This window comes from Amblyomma americanum, chromosome 3 (assembly GCF_052857255.1).
Source record: "Amblyomma americanum isolate KBUSLIRL-KWMA chromosome 3, ASM5285725v1, whole genome shotgun sequence".
Classification (NCBI taxonomy): Eukaryota; Metazoa; Arthropoda; class Arachnida; order Ixodida; family Ixodidae; genus Amblyomma; species Amblyomma americanum.
In genome coordinates, this window is record NC_135499.1 from 150,082,423 (window position 1) to 150,100,869 (window position 18,447).

The following is an 18,447-nucleotide window of genomic DNA, read 5'->3' on the forward strand; positions in this document are numbered from 1 at the left end:
GAGTAATCGCATTCTAATTAGTGCCAAAATACTTCCATCGTTAGTCAGTCCACAGAACAAAAACACAACTACTTTCAATCCTGACGCGTCAGACACAAAAAGCGAAGTGAAGGGCAAATTTGGGAGGGTACGGAGAGGCATCTGTAGGGCGAAACCTCAGCCACGTGATTCGAGCTCCTATTTTTTTTGTTGACCATTTCTACCACTCGTAGCTTTCACTGAAGATCAGCAAGGTTCCTGTGGAAGACCGCTTAGAACGGTAAATCTTGAATTTTTTTGTTTTGTTTAACGGCTATCAGCTGTCAGGAACGATACGCGCATATAACTACGGGTTCAAAGCGCTGCATAAAACCCTGCTTCCTGGAAGCGAACGAGGCTGTTCGTTTTGCGCTCTCAGTAACTGAACAATTTGATCGCCCCAGTGAGGAAGCGTGTGGCTATAGAGGTTCGTTTCTCGATATAATGGACAGTTCTTTGATAATGTTGTTACAGCGATGATCATTGGCCCTCAGCAGCGCTGGAGACGGTCGTAGCCAATGAGCACTTTTGTTATATGTCCGGCCCGGTTGCTGCAGTTTTTTTTTCATTTGCTTTTTGCTTGTGCCGTAATAAAGTAAAAAGGGCCTGTTACGAGGGTCGGTGGCTGTGAGTACAACCTCAGTCTACTTCATGTTCCGGGCTTTATTAACCTCTTCCTACCCGTCTTTTTTTTTTTTTGCGCGAGAGCTTCGTTTGGCGCGCCGCAGCAGCTCCCATCGCGCTCCCGGTCCGGGGTATTCTTCCTCCGAACCAAAACTTGAAACTCGATACAAGACCTCAAAGTGTCGTTGAGATTTGAGACCTGAGGTAGCGAAATACTAGTCATAAACTCTCGCCGCTTATGTTTTATGGTCACTGGCTCTTCCACGTTGAAGCATATTGTTTGATGATCGAGAAACGCCGGAGGACGAGGAAACAACAGATGGTGTTCCGTTGATCGGAGGGGGTTTGTCTATTCGCCGCTGTCCACTCGCGCAGCCTTTCGCCTCCGGGGCGCCTTGGTTTGGTGAACTGGTGACAGCAAATTATTTAGCTAGGCGCCCTATACTGCCATCATTCGCGGCTTTGTTCTTCCTGTTTTTATCTGCTGCGAAGCCGAATCGTTAAACTTGTTCAAGTGGTGCAGGTGCTCAACTGTTAAGTGTTCACGCATTCGGCATTCGGCGGCCCTTGAAAAGGTGGTGTGCTCGGCGCGATTCTGTAGGCTGTGTTCCGTCCTTTGCAGCCTTTTCTCTTTTTTTTTGTTCATTAACAGTTAGCTTTTTCGTATTTTTATGTTCTAAATAGCTATATTACACCATGCATGTAGCAAGCAGCGCGTAACCGCTGACCTCACGGGCAGAAAGGCGCGTTTATAATAGCCTTTTTAGCTTGGTCAACGACAGCAGCATCAATATGGCGAAGCATTGTTCGCAATCACCATTATTTACTTTTTTTGCCTTTCTGTCATCGACCATGTGACAATCCCGTGCGCGAACCCAAGTGGTTAACGCGCCCCTTCGCCCTAGTGATCTTCGTAGACTACGATCCGCGCACAACGTCCAACATCGCCCTGTTATGATAAATTGTATCTGGTCAAAATCTACGTCCTTCGTGCAGTGATATGCTGTCAGAGCGGGCATTCCAGATTTTCTACGCGTCACTGGGGCTCGTATTTTTCGCCACACTCATTTCAGTACATATGCCACTGTTCGAACAGCCAAACTTGTTGCTGATCCGGCGCCCGCTGCAAGTCGTGTGAAACTAACTTCGAAACAATATTTTCTAAATTTCTTCTTCCCTACTTTCATCCTTGTCCTTTTAATAATTCTGTGAATTTTGTGAGTCATTAATGTGCTAGCTTGTAAACATCAATTCCTGCAGTAAACTGCAGCATTCGCGGGTTTGTGTTTCATGAGGGCATGTAATGTGCACTTGATAACTTTTTCTCCCCCCCGTTTCAGCTTTTGTGAATTAAGTCAGTACAGTCAGTGTGATGTTCAATTCAATGGCATTGTGTGTACTTAACGCTTTTTATGTGACAGCCATTGCGGCCACAAAAAATAAAAGAATTCAAGTAAGCTCTCATTAGAAATTAGTTAGTGCTTGCGAATATATGATTACAGCGAGACTGACAGAAAGAGAAGTTGAAGCCGAGCAAAATTTACTAAACCTTGTGATGGGAAGTTCGTTAGCATGTGTCTTCAAAGGTGACGTTGCCACCTTAATTTTCCGCCATAATAAATGTGCTTCGCATTGAGATTACTTTTGAAATTGCTCACAAATGTTCTGAGGCAGAGTGAAATGCTGGCCTTGCAGATTAGTTAGCAGGTTTGATGCTAGTACCGTTCCTGTGTTTGTCATCATTGATTATTTATTCTTGAATGCATACGTTCAGCCGCGTTCATGGGCTCCAATGTGCCGTTTGTTAACAATAAGGAAACTACATAGTGGCACACCAGTGGCCAGTGGTGTACCAGTGATACAGTGTACTGCGTACAAGAAAAACTCTTGCGTTTTTATACACCTCTGCAAAGTACAGTAAACATTTATTGATTTGAACTAACCTTTTGGTCCCGTCAACAGCAAGTGTATTTTTAAAACGTCTACACTTAATAAAAGGCCCCGTAAGATTATTTTCTGCAGTAAAGATTCCAAAAATACGCTCACATTTTCTATAGGTGTCTGGCTTTTTTTTTGCAGTGCATTAATCACTTTTCGTGGAAAGGTAGCTAGGGTACTGCATGGAGTCATCCATCTCTTTTTTTATTTTCTTTCTTGTGTTGTAGGCAAGTGGGCTGAAGTGCAAAGTATGTCTGCCGCGTAACTGCACACCTGCAGCAGAATGGATGTGGACCCACCACCGCCCATGGGCACGGGCTCTAACCTGAAACGCTCCTCGAGCGCACCCATGATCAATGTCTTGGGAAACACGCCAACCTTCAGGTGAGCTCAAGGAGCGAAGGAGTGCTTGCGTCATATTCGGCAAGCATTTGTGTCTTGAAGCAGTGGCTTTGCCATTGGTAGTGTGCATGGTTTGCAGTGGACTTGCTTTTTTTTTTTTTAAGCAACGCTAGCAGTTCCAGTTTCGGATTGCCAACGTCAACATTATCGTGATCCCGTCCACGTGCCCCATTATGTGGCAGAAAGAAGTATATGTGCCCTTGACTACTGCTGTTCTGTTGTGTAGTAACTCGGAGTGCTTGATATATAACAGCGTTTAGGTGGTTGGTGTTTTTTCTTTTTTTTCCAAATAAGCACATTCTTCTTGGAGGGCTGGACTGTCACGTACCAATATGTAATGCTACAGGAAAATATTATAGCTTCTTTGCTATTAGTTGCAGAACATTTTATTTCTACCTGAACACTCTATATCCTGCACAGCAATAAATATTTGCCCCACTTTTTTTTTTTGGTGATAATATTCCTATAGCACTCTTTACGTAAAACTTTCCTGTAGCCATCTGAGCTGTCTCGAATGTCATCTGTCTTGACGCTGTGTGACAACGTAGCAGGAAAACTTGCCTTTACGTCACTTTAGGAAAGGTCCTTAGGCAGTGTCTGTAGATGCTCCTTACTGACTGCAGGCAGCACTTTCACTTGCGTTTTCTGTGTAGCATTGCTTCTGTGGCGAAATATGAAACGTGATTATATCAAGTGAGTTGATTATGATCTCTCTCTCTCCTGCAAACCCTATTTTAAATGGAAGGGAAGTGATGGCTAATATGGACATTATTTAGACATGTAATATGCTTTGATGACTCATTTTCTGCTATGTTGCTTTGTTGTATGATTTTTTTCAAGCATTATGGCCTAGTTTTTCAGAAAAATTATACATAAAGTGACTGCCTTCCTGTTTGGTGGACATTTATGAGCATTTTCTTTTTTTTCTGGTGCTTACAAGCATTTATGCCACACCTTGTTCAAGAAATTTGACCCACATAATTCTGTCTTGAACAGTAGTGTAGATGGTAAAGTCCGCAAGTGAAATCTTTATTGTTAAATTTTTGTTTCACCGTGAATTTTAACGTTGGAAGTACCTGCATAGTGATCACTATGCAGTGAAAGATGGATTACTGCTTCTTTAGACTGGCCTTTCTTTACTTTTTGATCGATGATGACGAATCGCAGCATACTTTGCATTAAAGAGAGGCTGGAGACAAAAAGCTACTCTTACATCTGCACTGACTGATCAGACCTACTGATTAATGGTAAAATAGTTTTGTGTTTGCTACTTTGTTACTGGATGCCAGCTTTTGCTGTATATGCTATGACAAAAGAAAAAGTGTGAAAAATGTGAATTACCTGTAACAGAGACCGAACATCACTGAGCAGTGGTTACACATACAAGGTATAAAGCGTTCTGATGCCATGTGGATGCTTTGTTAGGGGGAAAAAATTTTGTTTTGACCATGGCCTTCTTGAACACGTTGAGGTTTTGTGTGATAAGGGAATGTACCTGGAACTTTTTTTGCTTAATGTAGGGAGGCACTTTCCCCACTGGTGCTGAGCATCCCCAGGACACGGCGCTTCAGTGCCAGCTTCAGCCCCAACCATTCGCCCTCGGTAAGTCCTGCCTGCCCGACATGTGAGTATGTGAGTCTTGTAGCATGAATTGGGAACCCTCCTTCGTGAACTGTGCAACAGTTCCTTTCATCCGCTTTCCTAGCACCGTTCTTTTGTTGACTACTCATTATTTGTTTATTTATTTTTGAACCTTACTGAGAGAATTTTCTCTCGGAGAGAATTTTGTAGGGGAGGTTGCAGTACCAAAGTGAATGTGATTAAATAAGGGTCAGAACGCTAGGCAGTGCATAATTTCAAAAACTTAAAAGAATCCCTAAGAATTAACAGAACTATACTTAATCACTATGGAATATGGTTGGACCTCGTTATAACAAAACGGTTTGTAATGAAGTAACGAAATAACAAAGGAATGACAGTTCCCCTTCGAAGCTCGATCAACATGAGCTATAACGAAGCTACCGCTATAACGAATTAATGCAGCTAGGGCCCCTTCGACTTCATTATAACGAGGATCAACTGTAGAATATATGCAGATGCATACAAACATAAAAGAAAATAAACGAAAAAAGGAAGACTACCATGGTAACAATATAATAAAGACAAATTATTCTAGCAGTATAAGGTAAACATGTGCTCATGGAATGAAGAACTGTTAGTTAATGTTTGAAACCTAGGATGAAAATGGTCGTTGTGTGGTACACCTGTATGGTGGCATAAGTGGAGAGAGTGGAAACCTTTGATTAGAGATAAGTTGCTGGTACAGTTCTTTTTCTTTTAAAACAGTGCAGCTTTCCATGAACTGCATATCATTTTGTCTGTGTCATGCAGGGAATCTTTCTTGTTTGTTTAAAAAAATTTTTCTCGCCTGGGCGAAATGTTTAATGTTATCAGGGAAACAGGCGCTGTTGGGGTTAGGGCATTAGAAGGACTTGTTGTGTTGCGGTTTTGTTTGCCACCAGTGGAGAAAATAGTCAGTTAATCAACTGTTATTCCACCTTGCAGTCACCACTTGCTGCTGTGCCATCCCGGGTGAGCCAGATCAAACATGAGGAGGGCATGGATGTCATGATCAGGGAGACTGCCCATGAAAAGTATGACTCTTGTGCTGCGTTTAAGCATTCACACATTACACATTATTTACTGCACCTTCATGTAAACACTGCGGCAACTAAAGGGGCTTTAGGATAATAATGTGTGCTGATAGGTATCCGTTGGCTGCTTCTGAAGAAGTGAAATTTGAGGCATGATAGATTATTTCTCTGCCTTGAGTACTCTGTGTTGACTCAATTTAGAGCATAAATTTTCAAGCTTCTTACAATCTGATATTCATATTTTCTGTGTCTGTTCCCGTTGCAAGCCGGCCCTATTCCATACTTAAGCGTAAAAAATGAGGTCACATGCAGCATGCAAACTCATTCAAAATTCTCTGAGAATAGATAAAAATTAAGGGTATGCAAATATTTCATTCATAATTTAATTCATATCGTTTAGTTTTTGATTTGAATCAACTCAACATCACTTGAATAAATTTATTTGACTAGTAAAGGTTGCCTGATATTGCACACTTTTCACTAAGTGCAATTTCTATTATAGTGTGCCCCTGTGATGACAGTGTAGTAAAAAATGGATACATGGCACTACTGTTGTCTTATGATCACATATGCAGTCTTATCTACTGGTAGGGCTGAATACATTTTGTGAAGTGAATCCTTGGAAGGAGGGGATTTCACTTTTGAATTGTCTGCTTGTGGTGGCATTCTTAATTTTCCTTTCGCCTCCTTACTTATGCTGCATTCAGGGAGGTGCAGTCTAAACTACAAATATCACAGTCCTGGGATGACCTGTCTTTGGTAAGTGATTGTGTGCTTTTTTGTTATTATAATTTTCTTTTCTCTTGGTAGCTGAAGCGACCTTGCAGTGTGTTAGCTGTGTGTGGGAGGTGTGAAAAAAGTGAGCTCCCGCTGATGATTATACTATTACAGGTGCAACTTGCTGGTGCTAGCAAAGTGTCTCCCACTTCCTGACAATCTTAGCTTTTTTTTTTCTTTCCTCACGTTTTACTACACTGTGTGCATGTAAACAGCAGCTTACCAGTAAAATAGCAGCTGAGCAGTATCCCTCAAGAGCAAACTATGTACTGCTGTATCTCGCCGGTAATCGCTCGTGAGGCAAATGCTGGCAGAAAAGGCTTGAAATTAAATTTAGAACAGTGCAGTGAGCTATGGGGAGGAAAATAATGGGCCTAATGTCAAGAGATCAAGAAAAAGAAATGGGCATTGGCAGGATGTGCATGCTAGGGGAAGACAACCGATGATCCCTTGGGGTGACGCAATTGATTCCAAGGGAAGGTAGGCATAGCAGCGGTGAGAGAGAGTCAGTTGGACGGACGAGGTTAGGAAGTTTGTAGGGAATGAGGTGGTCGCAGGTGGCGCAGGACAGGGTTAATTGTAGGTCAACGAGACAGGCCTTTATCCTGCAGTGGCCAAAGTTGAGCCAATGATTATGTACATGCTGCATAAGAAATGAAGTGGAACATAGTACCGTTGCCTGATTTTGCCGACGCTCAGACTGTTGGATGTTCCTGGACACCCTACGTCCAGTAAATTTCTTGGGATTGTGTGTCTGGTGTTTTTTAGGGCTCAAAATCGCATTAATCTTTTCAGCTTACTTTCGAAGTAACTTGTTCAAATTGTATTGGTATTCAGATTAGTGATAAGCAAGAAGCTTATGCCTTTTGACAAACATGATAACTGCAGTGAACTGCTTCTTGGAACGTTATGTCCACAAGATGCTAACAAAAGTGGTTGACAAAAGCATCAGCAAGTGCATACATTTACGACAGTTGCCATGAATGTTCATATTCGTCATTTCTTATGTCCTCTTTCCATAATACAATGTGAATGACAGGAACTTTTATTTTTTAATATCACTCTTAAACTGAGAAGCCAAAAGCTCAAGTTCTTGAAGGCTAAATTAAAGTCGAGAAAAAAAACTTTTTTTTCCATTTTGAATTTATAGTTCTTTTTTGTAAGGGGTGAATTCATAGGACTGTCTGTAAAAGCAATTACGCTGTGCACAGGCTGATGGCTGCCTCGGAGAGACAAGCAAACGGCCCCGGTCACTCACCGACCCCTTGCACATATTCACACCGCCACCGGGCATCTGCAATTCACCCTCGCCAACACGAGCTGGCAAGGTGTGTAAGCCTTCCTTCTCACCCCTTCATTCATTTCCTATTTTGGTCGGGGGCGGGTTAATGGGTTTCTTCATGACAAAGCTGTACTGGGTTCAGAGACTTTTTAAGAGGAATATAAAATTTAGAAGGCAGTATGTTTCTTTTTTTTTATTTTCCTTGAGATCCTGTCCTTCCTTGCACTTTAGTGTGATAATACTGTCTGCGTTGTCAGTGTATGAGTGGTAGTGTCAGTGCTAAAAAGAAAATAACTCATTTTTTTTTCACTTTTCAGCAATGTTTTTCACCATCGATGTGTGCATCTAACAAGCAAGCATTTTCTCCTAGTCCAAGTCCCAGTCCTACAAGGAAAGCATTTGCCACAAGGTTAGTGCCGCTACACTAGTGGCTACAATAGTGTCAGCAGGGAAACTCGAATGCTAGATTCTTCATGTTCTGAGAGTAAGAAGCTTGATAAAATTTGCGGGGCCATTTTCAGTTGCACCTGCTATGTGAACGCTTCCGTTAAGCTGTTTCTTCAAGTTTTTTTTTCTAGCTAGGTAAATTTTTTTGTTTATTTTTCTGAAAGCTAGCTCATGTTTGCTACCAACTTCTGTCTACAATCTTCAGTCAGGTCAGCAAATAGAGATTTAAAGGTTTTGTATCTTCAAAGTCGACCCGCCGTGGTGGCTCAGTGGTTAGGGCGCTCAGCTACTGATCTGGAGTTCCCGGGTTCGAACCCGACCACGGCGGCCGCGTTTCGATGGAGGCGAAACACAAAGGCGCCCATGTGCTGTGCGATGTCAGTGCACGATGTGTATGTCAGTACATGTTAAAGATCCCCAGGTGGTCGAAATTATTCCAGAGGACCTCTTTCTTCTTTTCTTCTTTCACTCCCTCATTTATCCCTTCCCTTACTGGCTGCTGTTCAGGTGTGGGCCAATATGTAGACAGATACTCTGCCATTTCCTTTCCCCAAAAACGAATTTTCATTTTCATCTTCAAAGTCATATGTATCAGTAGCTATTGGGTGTGCTTTATGGCAGCCTTGCCCAGTGATCAATATGGGAGCTTATAGGACTATAGACACCAAATTATTGCTTTCACCTTTTCTTATTTCAGATGATGCCTTAGACATTAATATTCATGGATCACCCCATGATATTGGCCTGCGATCGCTAAATAATTTATAATTTAATTTCTTCTTGACGTTTCAGTTCCGGTTTTATCAACCGATTGATGGCGGTGATGTGTAGTTAACGTTCAGGCCATGTGAGGCATGAAAAAAACTACAATATAGTCGAACCCACTTCTAATGAATCTGACGGTCACGCGGATTGTGTTCGTTATATTCGATGTTTGTAGTAATGTGGACTTCCTATGTTAGAGCAAAAAGTGCAGAGTCATACCGTGTAAGTCTGTTATGCGTATCTATTTATTCAAACTAGACCTTACAGGGTCCATTGCTAAAGTAATGTGCATTTTCTGGGAAAAATAGATTTATTGACTGCACCTGTACAAATCGTTAAATTTCTTCAAAATACTCTCCCCCTGCCTCAATACACTTGCAGAAACATATCTGCCTTGATGGGAATGTCTCTCAGGAACGCTGTAACATGCTTTTGGATGTTTTCCACGGTCTCCCAGTGCTTTCCTTTCTGCGCTCTCTTCAGTTGGGGAGACGAAAAAAAAAAAAAAGTCGCACGGAGCCAGGTCGGGACTTAACTCATCATTTGAAAGAAGAAAACATGCATTGTATAGTAGTCCTTTATGAAATGAGAGTGCAGCAGGTGACTGGGGGGGGTCATGTTCGTTACGAATCCCAAGAGTGGACCAGTGAGGTGTCACAGGTGTCCCAGATCTAAACACGGGTGCAGAGGAGCATGAATTGAAATGCAAAATGTGTGCTTTTGTGAATGTGTACTTCCTTGACATTTTCAATATGAATCTTGTGCTGCTTGCAGTGCATTAAGCGATGCTAAAACCTTGCTCGAGTGAGACTTGACCAAATCATGTTAATGGGTTTAACAAAAATATTTCCTAATTTTCGCTCAGCATTCTATTGCTATCAGCATGTGTAGCTTTTTAAAAATGTAATGATCATTGCAGTGAAAGAACTGGTGTTTTGGGATTGGGAGAACAGGAAACAATTTCTCCCCTGTCCTTAAACCTGCATTCATGCTTCTCGCTCAGACCTCATCTGTTTTACGTCCAGCTGGCACAGCCATGGACTTGATTATGTCTGGCACCTCTTGTACAGTCATGGACAAAGTTTTGCGGGATGTGGATTCATGGAAAAAAAAAAATTGTCCGTTGACTCGCTAGCCAATCTGATGGTATAATTCTATCAGATGGAGCACGCATGTCTTGTCACTCTTCTATGCATTTCATTCACCTGCTGTGCCTAGCAGCGCCGCTATAAATTTTTTTCCGTGAATACGCATCCCGCAGACTTTTGTCCATGACTGTACATATATTTGATTCTGTTTTACTGAGGAGTACTTCTGCCAACAGTCGGCTCACTTGGAAGGAATGATCATCCAGGTAGCTGTGCAGTACTGATGGCAATGTGCAGGGTGGTCAGACTGATCCCATAATTAGTACTCAAGTTAAAATGACATTCACATTTCAGCTGTTTGTTGTTGGAAGAGTGGCAGACAAATTTTGCTGCATCTTTAATGGTTAGATGCTAATGAAACCATTCTGAGCATTGACAGCACTCTAGCTACTTGGTTCACATTTTGCAATTTTTGCTGCTCCGAGTGATAGTTCTGTTTTGCTTTGAGGTTCCTCTCTGAAATGCTCACACTTTTCCTGCCTCTTTCTCTTCCCTATTGCCCTAGAAGAAGTCAAAGCCCCATCACGCTTAGGCCAAGCCAGTTCCCTGTAAAGCGAAAATGTGAGTATTACCGTGTCATATAGCGCGGTGGCGAGTATTTTGTTGTGCAGTGAATGTCAAGTGCTTTCCAGTGTTGTTTGGGTTATACATAAAGGGCAGCATTTGAAGCAGTCTACAAAAGACTGTTTGTATATTGATATATGAGACCTAAGTGGTGTTCCAAGCATCCTGTTGCTTTAATGTTGCATTGATTAACATACAATAACCTGGCTGTAAAGATCAGCATCACTACCCGAGTTGATTCCATTGCTTTGCTTTTCTTTTCTGATGCGCAACAATCATTGCTGACGCAAAAAGGCTCGAGATGCTCACGAACATGACTTTACTTGGCCAAAGTGGTTTTACCGGTCATGGCATTCTGCTGTACGGCGTCGGTTCCTTGATAACATTGGATTCTTTTTCTTCTAGTGCAAGAAAAACCTGTTGGTGATCTTACTTCTGACATGGCCATTAGATGCTTACATCACATTCTTCCTTAGATGTTACAGATGATAGCAATTTTCGATGGTGCCGCACTGTTGGCATGCTTGCGGCTGAACTGCGTCGTCTCTGTCAAGCAAATCTGTCCTGCTGCCCTGGTTTTTTGGAGTGATGCTTCATCGTTGGACCTTGCAGGCTACTTGTGCTCAACCACTTCATCAATTAGCAACCCTTGAGCCCTAGGCACAAGAGTGACCGACATAAGCAGCTGCTGCAGCTAGCCACTCCAGGATCTGGCGCTGACATGGCCGCTAGACACTTATGTCACATTCTTCTCTAGGTGCTGCAACTATGGTGATTTTTGACACTGCTGCAGTGCCGACATGTCTGCCACTGAACGGTATCGTCTCTATTGAGCAAGTCTGCTCTACTGTCATGGCTTTTTGGAGCGGCACTTTGCCGTTCAATCTTTCAGTGCTACCGGCACGCAACTGCTTCATGACTGGCAACCCTGGATCCTTTGGCGTGACAGTGACCTACATAAGCACCTGCTGCATCCACATTAGGATCTGATGCCAACGGGGCCTCTAGACACTTACGTCATATTCTGCCTTAGGTTTGTTGCTCTTCATCATCATCATCATCAGCCTGACTACACCCACTGCAGGGCAATTGCCTCTCCCATGTCTCTCCAATTATCCCTGTCCTGTGCCAGCTGCGCCCATCATATGCCCGGAAACTAGGGGTGTGCGAATATTAGAAATTTCGAATACGAATTGAATATGTTTGATATTCGATTCGTATTCATATTTGAGGAATTGATATTCGAATACGAATTGAATATGTTTGATATTCGATTCGTATTCATATTTGAGGAATTGATATTCGAGATTCCTGAATATTCGAAAATTCCCGAACAGTCGCCAGCGATCGTACACTGCGCAAACTTTCATAAATTCGACCGTGGCAAAACCACAATATCTGGGAAAATTAGCCAATGATCGAGTTAAAAATTCCAGGAAAACAATACAGGGGTTCTGTTCTCTTTCTTCTCCGTCGTTTATCACGCGGACCAGTCTCATTCCGACGCCGCTAGGCATGACCTTGTGCGAAATTCCGCAAGTTGCCTTTTCCACATATCACACGTGCTGCGAACAAGATAGCCAAGGGCCTGCTTCGAACAATCGCAACGCGAAATCGCACTTTTTTTTATCCTTCCGTAATACGTTACATATTTAATGCACACATCCAAGGAAAGCATCCTGTGCTGTTGCCTTCATAACTCTCTGAGCGTGACCACCGCCATCCCGTTTTGTAAACCGCTATGCGGGAAAGCCTATTTGCGGAATTTCGCGTGAGCCTCCTAAAGGGGCACGTAAAGTTGTCAGAATAGGGCAAGCGATCCTGTAAAAATCCCACCTATTGCATGGTGCATTGTAACCCACACACCTCTTTAGTGGGCGTAACGGCAGGCGTGACAATGATCGGAAGGCCCCTGTTGCTAGGTTAAAAAAATGGCCTGGCCGCGTAGTTTCAGTTCCTGAGCTTCGCCGCTGCCACGGGCAACTGCAACTGTCTGCCCGCACATTCGCCGGTAGTCCAATCCCAGCTTCGCATGGCTTTTGGACGCCGACTGGCACATCACAGCTGGTTTCTTTTTCCTTTTTAGTAGCCGTCTCGCCGTTCCGACGCCAGTGTATGTGTGTTCCCCGGCCTCTTGCTTGCATTTTTGTTCTTCCAGCACTCCAAAACGGGTGGCTCGTCACGGGTTTACAGGTGTTAGTGCGATGTAGCCGCCTCATAAGGCCTTACTTACTGCATCTTCGCATTTTCGTCAGTTTTTTTTTTTTTTTTTTTTTCGAGGGAGTGGGGAGTCATCATGGTATTTTAAGCTCCCAGTCTTGCAGTTTAATGGATTTTGTTTTGCTTGGCCTCATTACAGTTTGGATGCTGTTACGCTGTCTAATCAAGTAGTATACATTTCTGTGCACATCATGCTTTTTATACGGTACTGAGGCAGTCTGGTTTTGTTTATTATAGTTGCAAAGACCATACACTGTCTTGAAAAAAATAAGGGCAACAACTTTTGCTCATTTATCATTTTCTGAATTTTTTTTGTACTTAACAGATATTCGATATTTGAAGCCATTTTTTCTTTATATTCGTATTCAATTCATATTTGAAAATTTCAATATTTGCACACCCCTACCGGAAACTTATTAATCTCATCCGCCCACCTAACCTTCTGCCGCCCCCTGCTACGCATGCCTTCTCTTGGAATCCACTCTGTTACCCTTAATAACGAGCAGTTATCTTGCCTTCACATTACATGCCCTGCCCTGGCCCATTTCTTCCTCTTGATTTCGACTAGGATGTCATTAACCCGAATTTTTTCCCTCACCCACTCTTCCCGCTTTTGGACTCTTAACGTTACACCTATCATTTTTCTTTCCATAGCTCACTGCATTGTTGTTAACTTGAGCTGAACTCTTTTTGTTAGCCTCCACGTTTCTGCCCCTTTCTGTTAATAGCAGACCGTTTAGAAGTCGGCGCAATATCCCAACTCGTCTCTGTGCACATTTTTACATCTTCTGTACAATGTGAGTGTAACCTTTTGAGGATACGTCTCTGTGTGCCGAGCAGGAAAAGCAAATATTCTATACTATCATGGCGATATCTTTGATACGACAGCAACAGTCCAAGATGCTGGACTTCATTATGGCCTGAAGAAAAATTAACAAAACTTGTAGAAAATGTTAAACTTGGCAAAGGTAATGTGACATTAGTACTCCCGTCAAAGGCTGATATAGGGAAACTTGCTGAATTCGGAAAAGCTTGCATCCACGTGCATGGTACTGCAGGAATCTGACGGTGACTTAGAAGAATGGATCTGTAAGAAGCAGTCAAACTGTTTACAGCATTTCAGGCAAAGAAAATTATTCATGGGTACAGTGTGAGTCTGATGCTAACTCTTATTGCTCTTCGAAGGTAAATGTTTCTATTGGTGCTGTGGCTCCTGAAAGAGCGCAGAGTCTAGGTTTTTGGTTTTATGCAGCAAACTAGACGTGACCCTTGATTTTGAAGCCATGTCCTTTCCCGGGCCGCAAAGCTAAAAGAGACCGAGCCTGTGATTAGTGTGGACTGTTCGACTAAGGTTTGTCAGCTAAGAAAAAAGGTGATTCATTCTGCTAGGAAGTGCAGAGGAAACTCGAACTGCGGTTTGATAAGCTAAGACTGGGTAATCACTTCCATATACAACAATGAAGCAAATGCTATCTTTTGTGTAGACCGAAAGCCATTACCGAGCCCTGCAGCTAAACCAAGAAATGAACTTGTTTGCATATTCGTGAAATCCGAAGCCGCCGTGATGGCTCAGTGGTTATGGCGCTCGGCTGCTGACCCTAAAGACGCGGGTTCGATCCCGGCCGCGGCGGTCGAACTCCGATGGAGGCGAAATTCTAGAGGCCCGTGTACTGTGCGATGTCAGTGCACGTTAAAGAATTCCAGGTGGTCGAAATTTCCGGAGCCCTTCACTACGGCGTCCCTCATAGCCTGAGTCGCTTTGGGACGTTAAACCCAGTAAACCAAACCAATCATGAACTCTGAACCTAAAAAGCAAAGCTGGTTAGCTTCTTTCACTTTTAGAAATGACGAATGCACATGTGGTTATTGGAACAGAGTCATGGCTGAACAGCATCATAAGTGAGAGCCGCCATGGTGGCTCAGTGGTTATGGCGCTTGGCTGCTGGCCGGACAGACACGGGCTTGATCCTGGCCACGGCAGTCGCCTTTCTCTAGAAACCCATCCATATACTGTGTGATGTCAGTGCATGTTAAAGGGACTCTGAAAGGGGCTCTAATAAAGTTGCACTATGGCTGGGATGTTAAAGCACACCTCTTCACGAGTACTGTCCAGCAAGAAATTTTCTAATGCGCTGTCAGAATTTGAATTTCAGCGTGTTCGCGCTTTTCCCTCTCCTCTCGTCACTTTTTGCACACTGGAAGGTCGGCGCTCCTCCGCCGGTCCCACCTCCTGGGCCGAAGGCCATAGCTTCCTGACCCGCCGGAGCTATGCAGCTAATTGGCTGTGGCCTCGGTAGCTGCCTGACGTCTGAAAGAATCTAACCAGTAGCCACCTCTCAACATGTATACTTAGATGCGAGCGACAGAGGAGGGTGCGAGCATGAAAAAGTCTCCTGGAAGGGCTCGTCAACTTTTGCGCGTGATTGTGGGTCATCTGCTGCGTGTAGAAGTGTATTATTTGGCTCAGGTTTTCATGGCAACACAATGCAGTGATTAAGCGAGTTGATGTGCTTTCCTCGGAAGGTGTTTCAGAGCCCCTTTAAAGAACCCCAGGTGGTCGAAATTTCCGGAGCCCTTCACTACGGCGTCCCTCGTAGCCTGAGTCGCTTTGGGACATTAAACCCCCATAAAACTTAACTAAGCAACATAAGGGACCGCGGACTATTTCTTGCATCGTATACCATATTTAAGAAGGATCACAATGTACACAGTGGTGGTGTGTTCATCTTTGTTGTCGAAGGTTTGAAAAGCATCTCTGTTAACGGAGACAGCACTTCGTGTCAAACTGTTCTGTGCAGGGCATTGCTTGGTGATGGCACACCATTAGTTATTGGTTCTTTTTATATGCCTCTCAGTTCCACGAGTGCACTACCATTTTGTCAACTAAGCACCCTATTATCGACCCTACAGGCAGCTTATATTATCCTTGCCGGGCATTTTAATATGCCTAGCGTAAAATGGCCTTGTTTTCAACCAGTACTTCGTACTGCATTCCTCCTATGTATTGCTTTCTGTAAAGTGATTAATGCTGACTCATAATTCCAACTTGTTTAAGCCCTTGGCAGACTCGAAATTGCCAGTGCTAATGTGCTAGACTTGGTCTTTTGCAATCATCCCAGCCTAGTGTAGTTGGTGCAGTAGTCATGAAGAAAACAAATATGCAGGTTTATTGGCCTGCCTCGTTGCAGGAAAACTTAGCTGCAGAAAAAACTGCAGCGTGGAAGGAATGGAGAACTCAGAAAGTTATGCTGGTTTGGTGGCAAGGTTCGAACGGCACTGTCACGCTCTGACCGGATGAACAGATGAAGGAACAGCGCAACTGGGACAGGACAGAGGGAGTAGACAGTCTCAGTTGTGCTGTTCCTTCACCTGTTCTGCATGTGCCGAATAGCTCAGCAAAGTACCCTTTCCTGACCCTCTGTGTGCTTAACTGAGGGAGGGGTGGGGCGGTTGGGGAGGGAGGTGGCTGTGTTAACCGCAAAATGTTGTCCAGATATTCCTGGTCGTGTTGGAGGGAGGTGTGGTAGGCACATACAGTAGGGTGCCTTGGGGCTCGAAGCGCCAGTGCAGCTTGCGTGCATACTTTTGGGAGGGGGGGCAGAAACCTTGTGTCGACAACACTATTTGTCTTTGTCGTAACGGTGCCAGGCATAAGTAACCATAATGTAGTTCTTGCTAAAGTATCTCGTTATGCTTTGAAGTACCAACACGCACAACTACTAAGGTTTTTTTTTTTTTTTTTATGGCAAAGGGGGTTATGTTTTGCTGTCACAGGTAGTGGATATGTTTATTTCCTGAGTTTCGACTGCATAGGCTGTCTCTGAATGTGGATTCTTTCGGTAACTTGTTTAGAGCTGAAATCTTATCACTAATACACAGTTTCATCCGGTCACGCCTCATTTCAGCCAAGTGTAGTGATGATAAGCATTGGTTGAATAGACTGTTTCAAGCTATGATCAACCTAAGGAAACCCATTTCGTAGATATGGCGATATGCCCACACTTACTTCGTATTCTGAACTTAAAAAACAAATGAACTTACCCAAAGAAATACACGATAAAAAGCATACCTCAGCACTCTGGGACAAGGCGGAAAATCTTCAAGCGTTGACCGATCGTTAAAAAAGATGACGTTTCGGCCCCGGCTTACGGGGGCCTTGTTCACAATGAAAGAAAGACAGGAGTGAAAGTAAGTTATATAGGTTTCATGGTATGACGCAAGCAGCGGGAGTATATCGGGGGTAGATTGCCTTCGTTGCGATTAAGTGTGTTTGCCGTCGTCTGAATATAAAAAGATTCTAGGTAAAGCCTTGTCGTCTTGCTCTTTTCTTTTCCGATTATCTTCGTGCTGTCCTGCCTTGACTCTGGGACAAAGTCTGAAGTCAAACCCAAAGGAAGTCTGGAAATAAGTTAAAAGTAAAACACTGGTGCCACTGTACCTGATACACTAAATGGCTTTGATTTTGACAAGGATTCAAGGAGCAAAGCGAACTGTTTCGATATTTAATTTATTTAAAATCGGCATTTTTGAAATTTTTTCAGTAGAAATAAATTTTCATTATAAGGAGGAAGAGTTATGAAATCTTCACAGAACATGTATTTTTGCATGCTGATTCCAAATATGTAATTTAATTTTCTGTACAACAAGTCCTTATGCACTTAGGCATTATGTTATGTACTTTTTCCGAGAGTTTGAAAAAAATTCTCCCACAGAGAACTTGTTAAATTGCATGCCATTGGTTTCTCTTGACATCAAGCTATGCAATAAGGGTAAAATTATCATCCTGCCTTTTATAGAAGATGAGTTATAGGATTTTGAAATCATCCATGAATCATCCCGTTTGTGAAGTGGCAAATTCAAAACCCCATAACTCAACTTCTATGATAGGCAGGATAATAATTTTGAGCTTATTGCATAGCTTGATGTCAAGGCCAGCCATTGGCGTGTGTTCTAGCAAGGGTCCTGCAGCAAAATTTATTGAAACCTCTCGGCAAAAAGTTACATAATATACCCTACAAGTGTACAAGGACTTGTTTTGCATACAATTAAATTACATATTTGGAATCAGCACGCAAAAATACATCTCTCTTGAAGATTTCGTTATCGTGACTGTTTTAACAAAAAATTTTTTTCTAAGGCCAGCTTCCCTTTTTAAGGAGACTAAAATGAATGACATAGAGATCTTTGAATGGGGGATCACGCTGTTGTCTCAAGAAATTTGTTAAACCTGCTCCAGTGCCTGATATCTTCAATTATATTTTAAAAAATGGTGCTCTTTCAGTTACCTGCTGTTTAGTGGCATTATTTAAGAAATCATTTGAAAGTTATGCATTATCTCTTGGCTGGAAAAGTGCCAGTGTCGTTCCCATTTGCAAGAGTGGTAATTAAACTGAAATGTGCAACCATAGGCACATACCCTCTGACGAGTGTGCCTTACAAGGCACTGAAGCATTTTATTTTATACTCAGTTAATTAGTCATCCACAAAGCAACAATTTTTTCTGTTCGACGCAGCATTGGTTTAGGTAAGGTTTCTTATGTGAAACATAGCCCACAAAAAATTCACTCATGACATTTCTGTTTCCTTAAACTCTGTTAGCCAGATAATT

General features: G+C 42.9%; 1 protein-coding gene across 6 annotated transcripts in view; it reads left to right on the forward strand.

Moving 5' to 3' along the window:
- The first annotated feature begins 111 nt into the window (after positions 1-111).
- The window catches only part of LOC144125158 (P2R1A-PPP2R2A-interacting phosphatase regulator 1), a 35,869-nt gene continuing 17,533 nt past the window's right edge, over positions 112-18,447 (forward strand). Inside the window, exons 1-8 of one of the 6 annotated variants that reach the window (XR_013313341.1) lie at positions 112-259; positions 2,808-2,964; positions 4,503-4,584; positions 5,548-5,636; positions 6,344-6,395; positions 7,625-7,741; positions 8,013-8,104; positions 10,561-10,616. Coding sequence is in view for 3 of the 6 variants with exons in the window: in XM_077658286.1 (XP_077514412.1) it covers positions 2,864-2,964; positions 4,503-4,584; positions 5,548-5,636; positions 6,344-6,395; positions 7,625-7,741; positions 8,013-8,104; positions 10,561-10,616 (589 nt within the window). In the remaining 3 variants the exon portion in view is untranslated. Of the gene's footprint in view, positions 260-424; positions 446-529; positions 646-727; positions 847-1,197; positions 1,218-2,807; positions 2,965-4,502; positions 4,585-5,547; positions 5,637-6,343; positions 6,396-7,624; positions 7,742-8,012; positions 8,105-10,560; positions 10,617-18,447 lie in introns of those variants that run through there. The other 5 variants (XR_013313343.1, XM_077658286.1, XR_013313342.1 and 2 more) reach the window with 5 other exon arrangements.